At 40.7% G+C, this 16,634-nt stretch overlaps 1 protein-coding gene across 1 annotated transcript in view; it reads right to left on the reverse strand.

The window, feature by feature from the left end:
- The window catches only part of MACO1 (macoilin 1), a 66,329-nt gene that overhangs the window by 13,398 nt on the left and 36,297 nt on the right, over positions 1-16,634 (reverse strand). The window contains exons 7-8 of the mRNA XM_006077997.4: positions 3,322-3,480; positions 1,492-1,674 (exon numbers count right to left, since the gene is read on the reverse strand). Coding sequence (XP_006078059.1) covers positions 1,492-1,674; positions 3,322-3,480 — 342 coding nt within the window. The remainder of the gene's footprint in view (positions 1-1,491; positions 1,675-3,321; positions 3,481-16,634) is intronic.

The following is a 16,634-nucleotide window of genomic DNA, read 5'->3' on the forward strand; positions in this document are numbered from 1 at the left end:
AAAAGGAAGGTCGAGAGAGACTCTTCAAGGTTTGAGATTTATTTAAGAATAAAAACAGCCTCTACATGAATGAGGGCTTCCCTATTGGCTCAACTGGTAAAGAATCCGCCTGCAATGCTGGAGACCTGGGTTCGACCCCTGGATTGGGAAGATCCCCTGGAGAAGGGAAAGGCTATCCACTCCAGTATTCTGGCCTGGAGAATCCCATGGACTGTATAGTCCACGGGGTTGCAAAGAGTCAGACTCGACTGAGCTACTTTCACTTTACTACATGAATGATGGCAAACAAGAACCATCCAAGGGTAAGAGAGCAAAGGCAATAAGCTTAACTGAAAGCAGAAGAGATTAAGGGTAGAGACTGAAACCAATATACTGATTCTCAGGCGTAAGAGCCACTGAACAATATGGTTAAGAAAATGGCATATCCACCTCAGGGATTTTTTTAAAAAACAGTAACTGTTAGATGAATTAAGGAGAGCGCAAGCCACACCAGACAACTGTTCAGGAAAATCTCCTGCAATGCAAGTGCTCAGAAATGTTTACAAATCTTTAAATGATAGACAAACAAAACTCATCACATCCTAGGCAAGTTAGTAAAGGGTCTTATGAATTTGTAAAGATCCTGATGGGCCAAACCAGCTCAGCCAGCTGCAGTCCAGAGTCTGCTGGGGTAAGGCAGGATCACACAGGAGAAAGACTTCTCCATCCCACTGATACTTCTAAAAGATGAAATGATGGTTTACCAAGTATTCTACAAATGCCAGAACTGAAAAGAAGGCTAGTAACGTGCCAAATACAAAAGAGCAAAAAGTAGAACTATATCACATAGACACAAATTTGGGGATAGAAATTTAAATTAAATAGATAATAATTTACCCTCATGCTGCATCTGTAAACCCATAACTGACCCTCACCATGCAGAAGAACTTCACCAGTCGAAAAAATGAAGAAAAAGTAAAAAAGTAAAGTAGAAGCTAAAGAGAGACAGAGAGGGAGAAAAAGAGGCTCTTAAGTCTTTCCCCATCTTTTTTAAGGTCATTTGACAGTTTGCTGATGTCCAAAAAGGCATGAGCAGTCAGGACACAGTGCCTGGGGAAATGAGATTTTATCTTTCTTGCATTTTAAGATAAAAACTCCAGAAACACACAACTTAGTAATGACAGTTCTGCAAGGGAACAGAAGTCCAGATCGGCTCTCTCAAAGTATGTAGTAATTATCAGTCTTACACAAAGTGACTGGAACCCCTTTTTGAGCAGCATTTTGCCTTCCAGGTGTGGAAGGCACAGTAATTCCCTCATCCTGCTTTATAGAGGTCATGAGGGATGAAGTGGTCACGAGAGCTTGAGCCTGCACAGACGGAGTTTAAAACAGTTAACATAATAGTACTTAACAGCAATCCATCCGTGCACGACTGTCTATTTCCAGACCTGCCCAAGGCATCAAATTCCCATTCTCAGTCCAAGGAAAGCCATACAGGTGGCATGGACCTACCTTGATGCAGCAGCAAATGCGACAGCCCGGGCAGCAGTAGCTTCTTCTAACTTCTTCCTTTTTTTCTCCTCCATTAACTGCTTTTCTACAAAACTTCGGGCTTCCTGCTCAGCTTTTAGCTTTTTCTCCAACTGGCTGATATTCTGCTTATCTTTCTGCTTCATTTGCACAGCATTATGTAATCTATATGGAAATGATTGTCATACAGTTTTACAATTAGAAGTGTTCACCATAAACCCTGGAAAGACATGGCTTCTCTTTATCATTTTAAAGCCAAACAGGAGATTTGAATAGCAGATCACAGATGTCAACTCCCAGAGGGCCCAGGGAAAATACAGTCATTATTATTTAACAATTCCTAAAAACAAATAAACAAGCTACTTTACAAAATACAGAATTGGACCTAGCCTCTGCTTTACTGGGCTTTTCTGGTGGCTCAGATGGTAAAGAATTTGCCTGCAATGCAGGAGACCTGGGTTGGGAAGATACCCTGGAGGAGGGAACAAGTATCTACTTCAGTATTCTGGCCTGGAGAATTCCATGGATACAGTCCATGGAGTCACAACGGGTTGGACACGACGGACCAACTTTCACTTCACTTCTGCAAGTGATCTACAGAAGGTAATCCAGAAAACGGATAAAACAAGTTTCTAAGAGAGGAAAAGATAACTGGAGAACTAATTCTGCCTCGTAGAACTTCAGTCTGAGATCAAGGAAGAGCAGATGGAACCAGCCCCACTGAAGCGGAGGGGAAGGGTGGGAGGGGCAGGTCTTTCTTTGCGTGAATACAATATGCCACAGCCCACTGCAGCCTTTCCTTCCCAGCTGGGAGGCGTTTTCTCCCAGTATCCCAAAATAGAACTCGTAGTTAGAATCACAGGATGCTTAATTTCAGATAGAAATTTCAGCCACATTCTCTGCCTTGCTACTCCTCCTCCTAGCTTTATCTATCAATATAAGGTGAGTTTTTCTCACTGTATCAACAACGCTAGAGCCGTCACACACATACATGAAACAATGGAAAGGCTATTTGTCTATAATGCTTTAGCTTTTGAGTTACATTCCCTGAAAACGAGGAAGAAATCCTCTTTCAAGGGAAAGCCCAGACAGACAGCTCAGCACCTACAACAGCAATCACTACCCCAGACACCCAATGCTTAGAGATTAAAAAAAAAAATAGACAGACCCACATTGAGTCAAGAAGTAATTCCAGAATGAATTAATGGAAAGCATAAAAGAAAAGCAGGCTTTTGGTCTGCCTCTTCAAATAAAATCAAAGTTCAATGCCACTTTTAGTTCCAGAAATCAAAGTACAGAGAGTCTAATCCTCTGGAAACTTTCACTCAAAGGAGTAAGAGCTTCAAATTGTGGCAGAAATACTTCTGGTCAATTTTACTCAAATTGTCACAAAAGCTCAATGACTATTTTAAACTAAGAGCAGAAGTTATTAAATGAGAGAAGACAAATAGTATTATTAAACTGTTTTGTTGGGAGGGGAGTTCAGGATTGGGAACACGTGTACACCCGTGGCAGATTCATGTTGATGTATAGCAAAACCAATACAATATTGTAAAGTAATTAGCCTCTAATTAAAATAAATTAATTTTAAAAAAATTAAAAAAAGAAAATAAACTGTTTTGTTAACATTAAATGTTTTTATAGATTTTGTAACACACTGAATATCTCAAGCTAAATACTTTTAACATTTTATTTTTAAAAACCCCTCTGCTAGATTCCTTTGTCATCATGAACCTTGTGCTCCAATCCCTGAAAACAAAAGTGATACGAGGTTGCTAGGCTCCCTGCCGAAGGTCCACAAGGTGTACGTACTTGTTCTGCAGCAGCTCGTTCTCCTGCCGGAGCTGGCCCATTTCTGAGCGGATCCCTCGCTCGGTGCTTGAGAGAGAGCTGATCTGACTGCGGAGCTCCTGTTCCACTTGCCTGCTGGCCTGCAGGTCGGCCTTTAACTTTTTAATGTCTTGTTCCAGCCTAGGAGAAGGAAAAGAGCAGCATCTTCATCACTGAGGGGGCACCCCTGGGGCTCTGCGGAGACCCTGGCTGAAGTCCTTGAGGGCTGGCTGGACGGCGGAGCATCCCGCCATCACTGCAACTCCCGTCCGCAATGAGCCTTTGAATGAGTGCTTCTGCCTGGGTCCCCATGCCTTCCCACCAGAGGGTAACTTTTGCTTCTCCTCAAACATTTGTGAACACCGACAGGTGAAGATGGTGACTTGTATCTGAGCTGCTAACAAAGGAAGAGGGGAAGGCAGAGGGAGGGTGGCTGAAGGGGAAGGTCCCCTCCCCACTGGTGAATTCCCCATGCTCCTCAGCACAGGAGATATGCTCATAGCAACCAGCTCAGGACCCATCTGCTTTGAGACATCCTGACAGGTCAGAATCTACTCTCTGAGATTCCCTCCCACCATGGGCCAGGAAGACAAGTGTCTGAGGCAAGCTCCTGAAACCGCTATCATGCTTGCTAAACGGCGCTCACACTTGTGGTGACTGTGACAGAAGAGCTCATTAGACTCAACAACAATGAACAAAGGAACAAATTACATGATCTACGAATCATAAGAAAACTCCATCTGTGAAATGAAGCTTATCTTTTCAATTCTTCACTCCTATTTCATCTATTTTCTTTAAAACAGTCACAGTTTCACTCCAAGTGATATGCGCTGGGGAACTATTATGTGCACGTGCAAGACTGAAAAGGGTCAACAAGAAGTATATGCCAAGCCCCTTTCTTCATGAGAGGACTTTCTGATTTCACTAGAGGCCAATAAACAGACATCTGAAATGATTAGACCATAACACAGGGAGGCCACAGTTAAATGCATGCTAAAAGGAATGACTAGTATCTCATGAGAATGTATGCGTCAGACGCTATCCTGTGGACGGATTCATTTAACCTGTCCAACTAGGAGGTAAGCTGAATAACCTTGGCAGGTTATTAGTCCATTTTAAAGGTTATTAGACCATTTTAAAGATGAAGAAACCTAGATTCAGAAAAGTCTTCAGCCTAAGGTCACACAGGCAACCTAGCTCCACAGTCCACTCTCTTCTCCCGCCAGCCGAACTGTGGCTCCATCCGCCATAGCACGGTGTGGGGAGAAGTGCCTCAGGAGTTCCGAGCAGAGAAGATGGGAAATGAGCTGGGCCTCAAAGGTTGCGCAGGATTTGGAGAAGCAGAAGGGGAGGACGAGGCATTCTAAATAAGGGGAAACACTCTCAAAAGCACCACTAGCCACAGATATGCGGACAGAGCAATCAGTCTGGCCTCTGAGGAAGGGACCTACTCTGGGAATAGAGGGAGAAAGGATAGAAGGGGGTTGGAGATTGGACTGTGGAGACCAGCACTGAAGGTCAGGCCAAGGATGACTGCCAGGAGAGATTCAGAAGACACCTGTTGCTACAAACTTACAGGTAGGCAGATGTCAATTTGCTCTGACAAGACTCCTGTGCATTTCACTAATCCAACATAGCAACAGAACCAAGATTTTTGGAGGGTAATGGTGATTGCTCCTTAGAACTGCCAGCTCCACAGCCTAGGGCCTTACAGATATGTTTCATGAAGCACTAAATCCCCAGGGCCCATCAGTCACTGCGATCAACACTTACTAAATACATACACTGTTGCCGGGTATTCCTTAGAAAGCCAAAGAGCAGCTTCATTTACTTTTCTCCCTTCAGCCACCTGAAACTAAACCTCAAAATCAAAAAGTCATGCAACATCTCCAGGCGCAGGAGCCGAAAAAGCAGACTAGAGACCTCGTGTTCCAGAGGCACTGCCGGGTCTCCTGACACAGCTCGGTCCCCAGGGAAGGGTCATGAACGGACATCATGCCACACTTTTCCTATTACCAGGGTTATTCCAGTTGAATGTACTCCCGAAACGGCTCTCAACAATCACCAACTGGCATTTATACCATCCCCACACCATCCCTCGTTCACCCAAAGTAACCCAAGGGATATTTTCCAAAACAGGTCGACGCCGTCAGGTTATCTCCATTAAGAAGTCTGGGTGAAAAACGTGTTAGCTAATTTATCTTTTTGAGAAGTCAGTTTCACCGCCTGAGGAGTACATTTTTAGTCAAAAAAGGATGAGCTTTAAGAAGAGACTAGGGACTTAGCATGGTTTAGAAATGGGATAGAGGATCAGGATTCTAGACTCAGCTATGGTGCCAACTCTGTGACCCTGACCAAGGCATGTAACCTTTCAGGACTCAGTTTCTCCATCTGAGGCAAAATGATCTCTAAAGTTCCTCTCAACTTGGTCTAGGATTTCTAGGCCTGACACACTTACCACTGGCTGCTGATCTGCTCCTTCAGATCAGCAACCTAAGCTGTACCATATGTAGGGCCCAGGAATCAAGTTCCACACAACCTGTTACTGGGGCAAAGCATGTGCCGCAGTTGGGAACAAGAGAAAGATTAAATACACAAAGGCTGTGTGTGTGTGTGTGTGTGTGTGTGTGTGTGCGCGCGCGCGCGTGCGCTCTCAGTTCTGCCTGACTCTCCGCCAGGCTCATCTATTCATGCAGTTTTCCAGACAAGAACACTGGAGTGGGTTGCCATTTCCTCCTGCACAGGATCTTCCCAACCCAGGGATCAAACCCATGTCTCTTGTGTCTCCTTCACTGGCAGGAATATTCCTTGCCACTGTGCCACCTGGGAAGCCCCTAATGTAAATGTCAGATGTCGATAATTTTGAAGTTATTACTTTTTTGCAGTTTTTAATCTACAAAAGCCAAACTTTCCCACCATGAACTAAGAATAACAATATTCTGAATGAAACTTTCAGAGTTCCTTGAAAAATGTAAAAAAAAAACCAAGGGAGTTAGTGAAGTTATAACAGCAAAACAAGCAGAAATATCAAGAGTATAACTTCTGGAGATCACAGAACGCTAAACAATATCTTCTGTGTGGAGAGCTATGAAAATTTTGTCAAAGACATATAGCGGTACAACACAAGAGATAAAGTGACATGGTTACAAGGGTATGTTTAGTTTGTGAAAATTCATAAGCTGTATAATTAAGATTTGTGCATTTTTGTGGGTGTGTGTTATACTTCAATAAAAGACTTATTTTCAAAAATTAAATAACTTAAGTTCACAAGGTCTAGAATTAAAATGCTTCAGGATTTTCATAACTGCTGCCATTAGTTCTGTAAAACTATGAATGACTGTTTTCCAAATCTGTTATTTAACACCAGCATTCCCCAATTTAAGAAACACTGGTCTACAGGAAACTATAACAACATGTAAGATAACTTAATGTGCTAAATGGTAAATTCTCAGTAATTTTTTAAATTTATGAGGGGAAATTTTTCATTGTCTCTCTGCAGAAAGCATTAATTTAATGTTGAATATTCACTATATTTTAAATCTTTACTGAGGTAGGTGGTAAAATGATTTATAATCCTTTACTGGATTTATGTTTTTATTGGAAAAGTGATACCCAGTCAAAGTAAAAAACTGCATACAACAGAAAAGAATAAAAATGTAAATAACTCATAATTCTTTCATCCAGACAGAACCACTATTTGCATCTGGTTTACTTCATGTCTGTCTCTCTTTTCTCTTTCTTAACACACATAAATATTAATATTGCTGAGAGAGTACCACGTGTATAGTTTATTTATCTTAAGCACCTTTCCACACTATTAGAAACTTTTCACAAACAACTGCTGCATAATATTACATTGCACAGATGTACTGTACAATCCTACTTTTAAAAATATACCTCAATCCCTGCAAAAAATGTAAACATGAGTTTTTAAAGAATTATGTGCATTAGTAAATTGAACTGAATTGAGCCAGTCAAATGCCAGGGGCATTTATTAGAAAGATAACTACCTGTTACAATGGTATATTTAACCCTTTTGTGTTGAAGATCAGTACTTACTAGGTAAAATGCAGATATATAATTTACTGGTGAGAAGCACCAAGAAGTACTAATTAAATGGTGTTAAGAGGTTAATGCAAAATCTTCAAATGTATTCATCGGACTGTATTAAAATGTCAATAGCTACAACCTAAATTTGAAGCAAGTGGTCAGGAAGAAAATGAGACAGAAGTAATAGTTTATAAACCTTAAAACTAATTTCAGTAAATAGAAGTCAAAAGAAAGGAGGATGCACGCTCTGCAGCCCCGGAGCCACAACTGCGGAAGCCCACACTCTAGAGCCTGAGCTCAGCAGAAGCAGCCACCGCGGTAAGGGTGCCCAACTAGAGAGCATCCCCCACTTGCCGCAGCTAGAGAAAGCCCGCGCGCAGGAGCAAAGACCCAGTGCAGCCAAAGATAGATAAATGTTTTTAAAAAAAAGAAACGAGGCAAAAACATTCATCTCCAAGCTTAAACCCATTTATCAGAGCTAATTCCTATTCTCCTCCCTACACAGCACAAGATTAAGGGATAAAGAGAACTTTTCCTCCAGCAGAGCTACAAACTCATCCAAAACAGAGAAATAAAGGATCACACAGATCTTAACCACACTTTGGAAAGGGCTTAGGCAGCGAATAAATGCACTCCCTCCTTGCCCAACTCCTGTGGCACCAGTCACCCCTACAAAGGCTGCCCAAGAGTGCTGCCACTTGGGATAGAGACAGGGCGCACGGCAAAGCTGGAGTCTGTGTGTCCAGTAATACACCCACTTGGGCCCCGGCGGACGAGCCGGGGTCTGACCAACTCACAGCATCGCTTATGAGGTCCAGGCACCTTTCCAAGCCAGTTTATTCATAAATTTAAACTCAACTTCTAAACTTGTGAAGCTACCTCTGAACTTCAGCACACCACCTAATCACAGCCCTTCCACTTACCAGCCCAGCTGACTTAAGGGCAAAACTGACACTCCAAACCTCACCTCTAGCTCCTCTTCTCCCTTAGCCCACTCAACTGAGGTAAGTTATAATGTAAATGGTTAACAATTATTTAATTTTAAGGGGAGATTTTACAGTTTAATAAGGGGTAATTTCCTAGCCTACCAATAAGTATGAAGCTCAAACCTCAGTCTTTCAAGGCAAGCTAGGTAGAAAAAAATATCTGTGAGTATCTTGAAGCACACTTGCTGGTAAAACAAAGTACAGTATTCATGTGTCAGCTTTCAGTTGAAAGAAGTATTGTTTTTAAGTATATGAAAAGGTAGGGAGATATATGACTTCCCTGGTGGCTCAGACGGTAAAGCATCTGCCTACAATGCGGAAGACCTGGGTTCAACCCCTGGGTCAGGAAGATCTCCTGGAGAAGGGAATGGCAACCCACTCCAGTATTCTTTGGAGAAGGCAATGGCAACCCACTCCAGTACTCTTGCCTGGAAAATCCCATGGACGGAGGAGCTTGGTAGGCTGCAGTTCACGGGGTCTCGGAGGGTCCGACACGACTGAGATATTTATGTCTAAATGTTTGTAATCCTCATCTTTGGTGAATCACTTGAATTACAGCCACAGTACTGACTTCACTCAAAGTATAAAAGTCTCCAATGTGTACAGCCAGTACCTTCACATTTTAATAAAGCCTGAGGTGTTATGAGGCCTGATTGAGAATACACAAGAACTTTAACACTCTGGGGCAATAAATTTCTCCAGGAAGTGTGCATATGTGCTAAGTCACTTCACTTGTGTCCGACTTTTTGCAACCCCGTGAGCTGTAGCCCACCAGGCTCCTCTGTCCATGGGATTCTCCAGGCAAGAATACTGGAGTGGGTTGCCATGCCTTCCTCCAGGGGATCTTCCTGACTCAGGGATCGAACCTGAGTCTCATGTCTCCTGCATTAGCAGGCAGGTTCTTTACCACTAGCACCACCTGGGAAACAAGTTCTGCAAAAAAGAGGGAGACCTTTTCTTAGCCAGGACTTCACCTGGGGAGGACTAGGTTCCCCACATACTCTAAGTCACACTCCACACCCATTCCAGAAAACAACCTGTATGTATGCCAGAACGACCCCATGAGGCCATCAGGAAGACAAGGAGCCTTGACTCTGATGGTTATCTCTGAATTCTAAGAAGCTCTGACAGAGATGCTGTAGGCCCTGCAAGAAAACACAGAATTTACAATGCTGCTCGCTCTGTAAGAAAAGGGGCTTCAAAGCTCATCTCCAAATTATACAGCCAAGTGACTGAAAGATGAGTTTTTTACACACACCCATCATACCAGCCAAAACAATTCACTCGTTTCCAGACATCTCATCTTTAATTATACCATCCCTCCTGGAGGAAAGGCCTCTAATTTTCAAACCTCACTCATTCAAGGCTCAGTTAAAAAATAAAAACAAAAATGGCAATAGAAACATATACATCAACCATTACTTTAAATGTAAATGGATTAAATGCTCCAACCAGAAGACACAGACTGGCTGAATGGATACAAAAACAAGGCCCATATATATGCTGTCTACAAGAAACCCACTGCAGACCTCAAGACACATATAGACTGAAAGTGAGAAGATGGAAAAATATATTCCATGCAAATGGGAAGCAAAAGAAAGCTGGAGCAGCAATCCTCATATCAGACAAAACAGACCTTAAAGAATACTACAAGAGACAAGGAAGGACACTACATAATGATCAAGGGATAAATCCAAGAGGAAGACATAACAATTGTAAATATCTATGCACCCAACACGGGAACACCTCAATACATAAGACAAACACTAACAGGCATAAAAGGAGAAATTGACAGTAACACAATAAGAGTAGGAGGCTTTAACACCCCACTCACACCAATGGACAGATCATCAAAACAGAAAATTAATAAGAAACACAAGTCTTAAATGATACATCAGATGAGATGGATCTCATTGATATCTTCAGGACATTCCATCCAATGCAGAGGAATACACCTTCTTCTCAAGTGCTCATTTTCTAGTATAGACCACATCTTGGGTCACAAATCAAATCTCAGTAAATATAAGAAAATTAAAATTGTATCAAGCGTCTTCTCCAAACACAACGCTATGAGATTAGATATCAATTACATGGAGATTAAACAACACATTTCTATATAGCTAACAGGTTGCTTACTATGTCAGTAAGTAATAACCAGTAATCTTAGTTATTATTAATAGTAATAATTGTTAATATTTCTACTATTGGTTATATTATTAATAATATATTAACATTAATTAATATTATTAATTATAATATTAATAACATCAATATTATAATTGATTGGTATAATTAATATTACTACTAATAATAACTAGTAGTAAATAACTAACTAAAGGTTACTGAAAAAAATCAAAAGGGAAATCAAGAAATTTCTAGAAACAAATGACAATGAAAACATGACAACTCAAAACCTATGGGATGCAGCAAAAGCAGTCCTAGGAGGGAAGTTTATAGCAATACAATCCTACCTTAAGAAACAAGAAAAATATCAAATAGACAACCTAACTTTATACCTAAAACAACTGGAAAAAGAAGAACAAAAAAACCCCAAAATTAGCAGAAGAAAAGAATTATAAAGTTCTGAACAGAAATAAATGAAAAAAACAACAGTAAAGATTACTAAAACTAAAAGCTGGTTTTTTGAGAAGATAAACAAAATCAACAAACCTTTAGCTAGACTCATCAAGAAAAGGAGAAGAATCAAATCAACAAAATGAGAAATGAAAAAGGAGAGGTTACAATAGACAATGCAGAAATATAAAGGATTATAACAGACTATTATTAACAAATATATAGCAATAAAATGGGTAACCTGGAAGAAATGGACAGATTCTTAGAAAAATTCAATCTTCCATGATTGAACCAGGAAGAAACAGAAATTATGAACAACCCAATTACAAGCACTGAAATTGAAACTGTGATCAAAAATCTCCCAAAAAACAAAAGCCCAGGACCAGATGGCTTCACAGGAGAATTCTATCAAACATTTAGAGAAGAGCTAATGCCTATCCTTCTAAAACTCTTCCAAAAATTGCAGAGGAAGGAACACTTCCAAACTCATTCTATGAGGCCACCATTACCCTGATACCAAAACCAAAGACAACACAAAAAAGAAAACTACAGACCAATATTACTGATGAACATAGATGCAAAAATCCTCAAAAAATTTTAGCAAACAGAATTCGTCAACACATTAAAAAGCTCATACACCACGATCAAGCTGGGTTTATTCCAGGGATGCAAGGATTCTTCAATACATGCAAATCAATCAATGTGATACACCATATTAACAAACTGAAAAATAAAAACCATATAATAATCTCAATAGATGCAGAAAAAGTCTGTGACACAATTCAGCACCCATTTATGATTAAAACTCTTCAAAACATGGGCATAGAAGGAACCTATCTCAACATAGTAAAGGCCGTATATGATAAGCCTACAGCAAACATTATTCTCAATGGCTAAAAACTGAAAGCATTCCCCCTAAGATCAGGAACAAGACAAGGGTGTCCACTTTCACCACTATTATTCAACATAGTTCTGGAAGTCCTAGCTACAGCAATCAGAGAAGAAAAAGAAATAAAAGGAATCCAGATTGGAAGAGAAGAAGTAAAGCTCTCATTGTTTGCAGATGACATGATACTGTACATAGAAAACCTTAAAGATAGTATCAGAAAATTACTAGAGCTAAGCAGTGAATTTAGACAAGTTGCAGGATACAAAATCAATAAACAGAAGTCATTTGCATTTATATATACTAACAATAAAAAATCAGAAAGAGAAATTAAGGAATCAATCCCATTCACCATTGCAACAAAAAGAATTAAATATCTAGGAATAAACTTACCCAAGGAGACAAATGACACCACCCTTATGGCAGAAAGTGAAGAACTAAAGAGCCTCTTGATGAAAGTGAATGCTGCTGCTGCTGCTAAGTCGTTTCAGTCGTGGCCAACTCTGTGCGACCCCATAGACAGCAGCCCACCAGGCTCCTCCGTCCCTGGGATTCTCCAGGCAAGAATACTGGAGTGGGTTGCCATTTCCTCCTCCAATGCATGAAAATGAAAAGGGAAAGTGAAGTCGCTCAGCCGTGTCTGACTCTTAGCGACCCCATGGACTGCAGCCTACCAGGCTCCTCCATCCATGGGATTCTCCAGGCAAGTGTACTGGAGTGGGGTGCCATTGACTTCTCCAAGAAAGTGAATGAGGAGAGTGAAAAAGTTGGCTTAAAGCTCAACAATCAGAAAACTAAGATCATGGCATCCAGTCCCATCACTTCATGGCAAATAGATGGGGAAACAGTGGAAACAGTGTCAGACTTTATTTTGGGGGGGCTCCAAAATCACTGCAGATGGTGACTGCAGCCATGAAATTAAAAGACACTTACTCCTTGGAAGGAAAGTTACAATCAACCTAGACAGCATATTAAAAAGTAGAGACATTATTATGCCAACAAAGGTCCGTCTAGTCAAGGCTATGGTTTATCCAGTAGTCATGTGGACTATAAAGAAAGCTGAGCACCAAAGAATTGATGTTCTTGAACTGTGGTGTTGGAGAAGACTCTTGAGAGTCCCTTGGACTGCAAGGAGATCCAACCAGTCCATCCTAAAGGAGATCAGTCCTGGGTGTTCATTGGAAGGACTGATGCTGAAGCTGAAGCTCCAATACTTTGGCCACCTGATGCGAAGAGCTGACTCATTTGAAAAGACCCTGACGCTGGGAAAAATTGAGGGCGGGAAGAGAAGGGGAGGGACAACAGAGGATGAGGTGGTTGGACGGTATCACCGACTTAACGGACATGAGTTTGGGTAAACTCCGGGAGTTGGTGATGGACAGGGAGGCCTGGAGTGCTGCAGTCCATGGGGTCACAAAGAGTCAGACATGACTGAGAAACTGAAGTGAACTTAACTGAAGGAGACAAAAGAACTGTACACAGAAAATTATAAGACACTAATGAAAGAAATCAAAGACGACATAAACAGATGGAGAGAGATTCCATGTTCCTGAGTAGGAAGAATCAACATTGTGAAAATACAAAATGCAATCTATAGAGTCAATGTGATCTGTACAAATTACCAATGGCATTTTTCACAGAACTAGAACAAAAAATTTCACAGTTCATATGGAAACACAAAAGACCCCAAATAGCCAAAGCAGTCTTGAGAAAGAATGGAGCTGGAGGAATCAACCTTCCTGACTTCAGATTACACTACAAAGCTACAGTCATAAAGAGAGTATGGTACTGGCACGAAACAGAAACACAGATCAATGAACAAGATAGAAAGCCCAGAAGTAAACCCATGCACCTATGGGTACCTTATTTTTGACAAAGGAGGCAAGAATATACATACAATGGGGCAAAGACAGCCTCTTCAATAAATGGTGCTGGGAAAACTGGATAGCTACATGTAAAAGAATGAAATTAGAACACTTCCTAACACCACACACAAAGATAAACTCAAAATGGATTAAGGACCTAAATATAAGACAATAAACTATAAAACTCTTAGAGGAAAACAGGCAGAACACTCAATGACATAAATCAAAACAAGATTCTCTATGACCCACCTCCAGGAGTAATGGAAATAAAAACAAAAGTAAGCAAGGTGAAAACACAGCCCTCAGAATGGGAGAAAATAATAGCAAATAAAACAACTGACAAAGGATTAATTTTCAAAGTATACAAGCAGTTCATACAACTGAATACCATAAAAACAAACACCCCAATCAAAAAGTGGGGAAAAGACCTAGACAGACATTTCTCCAAAGAAGACCTACAGATGGCTAACAAACACATGAAAAGATGCTCAATATTACTCATTATTAGAGAAATGCAAATCAAAACTATAATGAGGTATCACCTCATGCTGGTCAGAATGGCCATCATCAAAAAGTCTACAAACAATAAATGCTAGAGAAGGGTGTGGAGAAAAGGGAATGCTTTTGCACTGTTTGTGGGAATGTAAATTGATACAGCCACTATGGAATACTGTATGGAGATTCCTTAAAAAACTAGGAGTAAAACCACCATATGACCCAACAATCCCACTCCTAGGCATATACCCTGAGGAAACCAAAATTGAAAGAAACACATGTATTCCATTGTTCATTGCAGCACTATTTACAATAGCTAGAATGTGGAAGCAACTTAGATGTCCATTGAAAGATGAATGGATAAAGAAGCTGTGGTACATATACACAATAGAATATTACTCAGCCATAAAAAGGAACACATTTGAGTCAGTTGTAATGAGGTGGATGAACTTAGAACCTATTATACAGAGTGAAGTAAGTCAGAAAGAGAAAGATAATTATCGTATTCTAACACATATATATGGAATCGAGAAGAATGGTTCTGAAGAATTTATTTACAGGGCAGCAATGGAGTCTCAGTGAACTCCGGGAGTTGGTGATGGACAGGGAGGCCTGGCGTGCTGCGATTCATGGGGTCGCAAAGAGTCAGACATGACTGAGCAACTGATCTGATCTGATCTGATCTAATGGAGAAACAGACAGAGAATAGACTTATGGACATGGGGAGAGGGGAAGTGAGGGTGAGATGCATGGAAAGAGTAACATGGAAACTTACATTACCATATGTAAAACAGACAGCCAACAGGAACTTGCTCTATGGCTCAAGAAACTCAAACAGGGGCTCTGTATCAACCTACAGGGGTGGGATGGGGAGTGAGATGCGGGGCGGGGAGGTTCAAAAGGGAGGGGATATATGTATACCTATGGCTGACTCATGTTGAGGTTTGACAGAAAATGACAAAACTCTAAAAAGCAGTTATCCTTCAATAAAAAATTAAATAAATTTTAAAAAATTAAAAAAAAAAACCCACAAAACTCTCCAGGATGAGGTGCTGACTTCTAAGGGCCCAATGTTCTCTATCCTTCTGAAATCTGAAAACTCTTACTGTTGCTGTCTCTTACTTGGCCCTAAACCACTGCCCTGTGCTCTGTTTAAACTTGTTTGGGTTTTTAATCGTTTCCTGTGCATATTATCTTATTTCTAAAAAGCGTATGAATTCTCTGAAGCCAGGGACTGACAGCACTCTACAATTAGAAGCTGGAAGTGTGTTTCTAAAGTTTCTTTCAGTCTTTCCAAGACCATGCCTCTAACCCTCACTCTGTGTGCATCTCCTCAGTGCTTAGAACAGAACAGGGTCAGTGTCATGTTATAGAGGCTCTGGAAACAACCTATCTGGAGCAGGATGCCAGATTTTTAGTTTAAACAGTGGCTGATGAAGACAGGGGTAAAGGGGCGTTTGCTTATCAGGAAGGCAGGTGCCCATGAAAAGAACGAGTGAAGAGCAACTGGTTCATCTCGGGAAGTACCTAATTCCATTAGGAGATCCCCAGCATACATTCATCATACAAGACAAGACTTGTTTAGGGACCACACAGCTGTCTCTGCAGGAAACTGAGCTCATAAATCAAAGCTCTGTCCCCAGAAGAAATACTGTTTGCCCTCTCCACCAACTCCTTCCTTTCCCCCCTTTCCAGGTCATTCACCCTGATAGGATAGGCAGCATGGGTCATTCACATAAAGACACGAATGTCTCTCAACTTAAATGAGGCCTACACTGAACAAGTGAAGCTGTTTCAGTATATCCAATTAACCACAACTTTGGAAATAAGGAAATGAAGCTGCCTCAGGTTTCACTGTGATTACTACAATTGCTTACCAGGCACAAGTATCAAAAATAAGTAATAACCTGATGACCTGACTGCTAGGTGAAACCGTATTAGAATACCTTAGGTCTCTGCTCCCTAAGCTGTCCTTTTCATTAAAGAACAAAAAGAGACAGGAAAGGAAATCTAAAGGATTTCACTGGCCACTCAGGGAAATGGGAAAGTGAATTCTTGAAGCCCCTCAAGCATAAAACGAGGGGTGCCATGAACTAGTATTTTTAATAAGGTCCTTAAAGGATATGGTCAGATATGACAGTTTGTATCAAAAGTCTTCAAAATGTTCATATCTGCTGATACAGCATCCCATTCCCAGGCTGGAGATACACACAAAGATTTGTGTAAGAGTGTGTTTGTTGCAATAGTATTTATACTAAGAAAAAAAATCAGTATTCAACAGAAAATGGACTAAATAAATTGGCTAAATATTCAACAGAAAATTGGCTAAATAAATTGTACATTCATGTGTCTGACTGACACGCAACTATTAAAAAACCACTGAAGAAGAATATTCAATGACATGGGAGAATACTCATGACAGAATCAGTGGGAAAACAT

The sequence above is a fragment of the Bubalus bubalis genome, chromosome 2, assembly GCF_019923935.1.
Source record: "Bubalus bubalis isolate 160015118507 breed Murrah chromosome 2, NDDB_SH_1, whole genome shotgun sequence".
NCBI classification, from domain to species: Eukaryota; Metazoa; Chordata; class Mammalia; order Artiodactyla; family Bovidae; genus Bubalus; species Bubalus bubalis.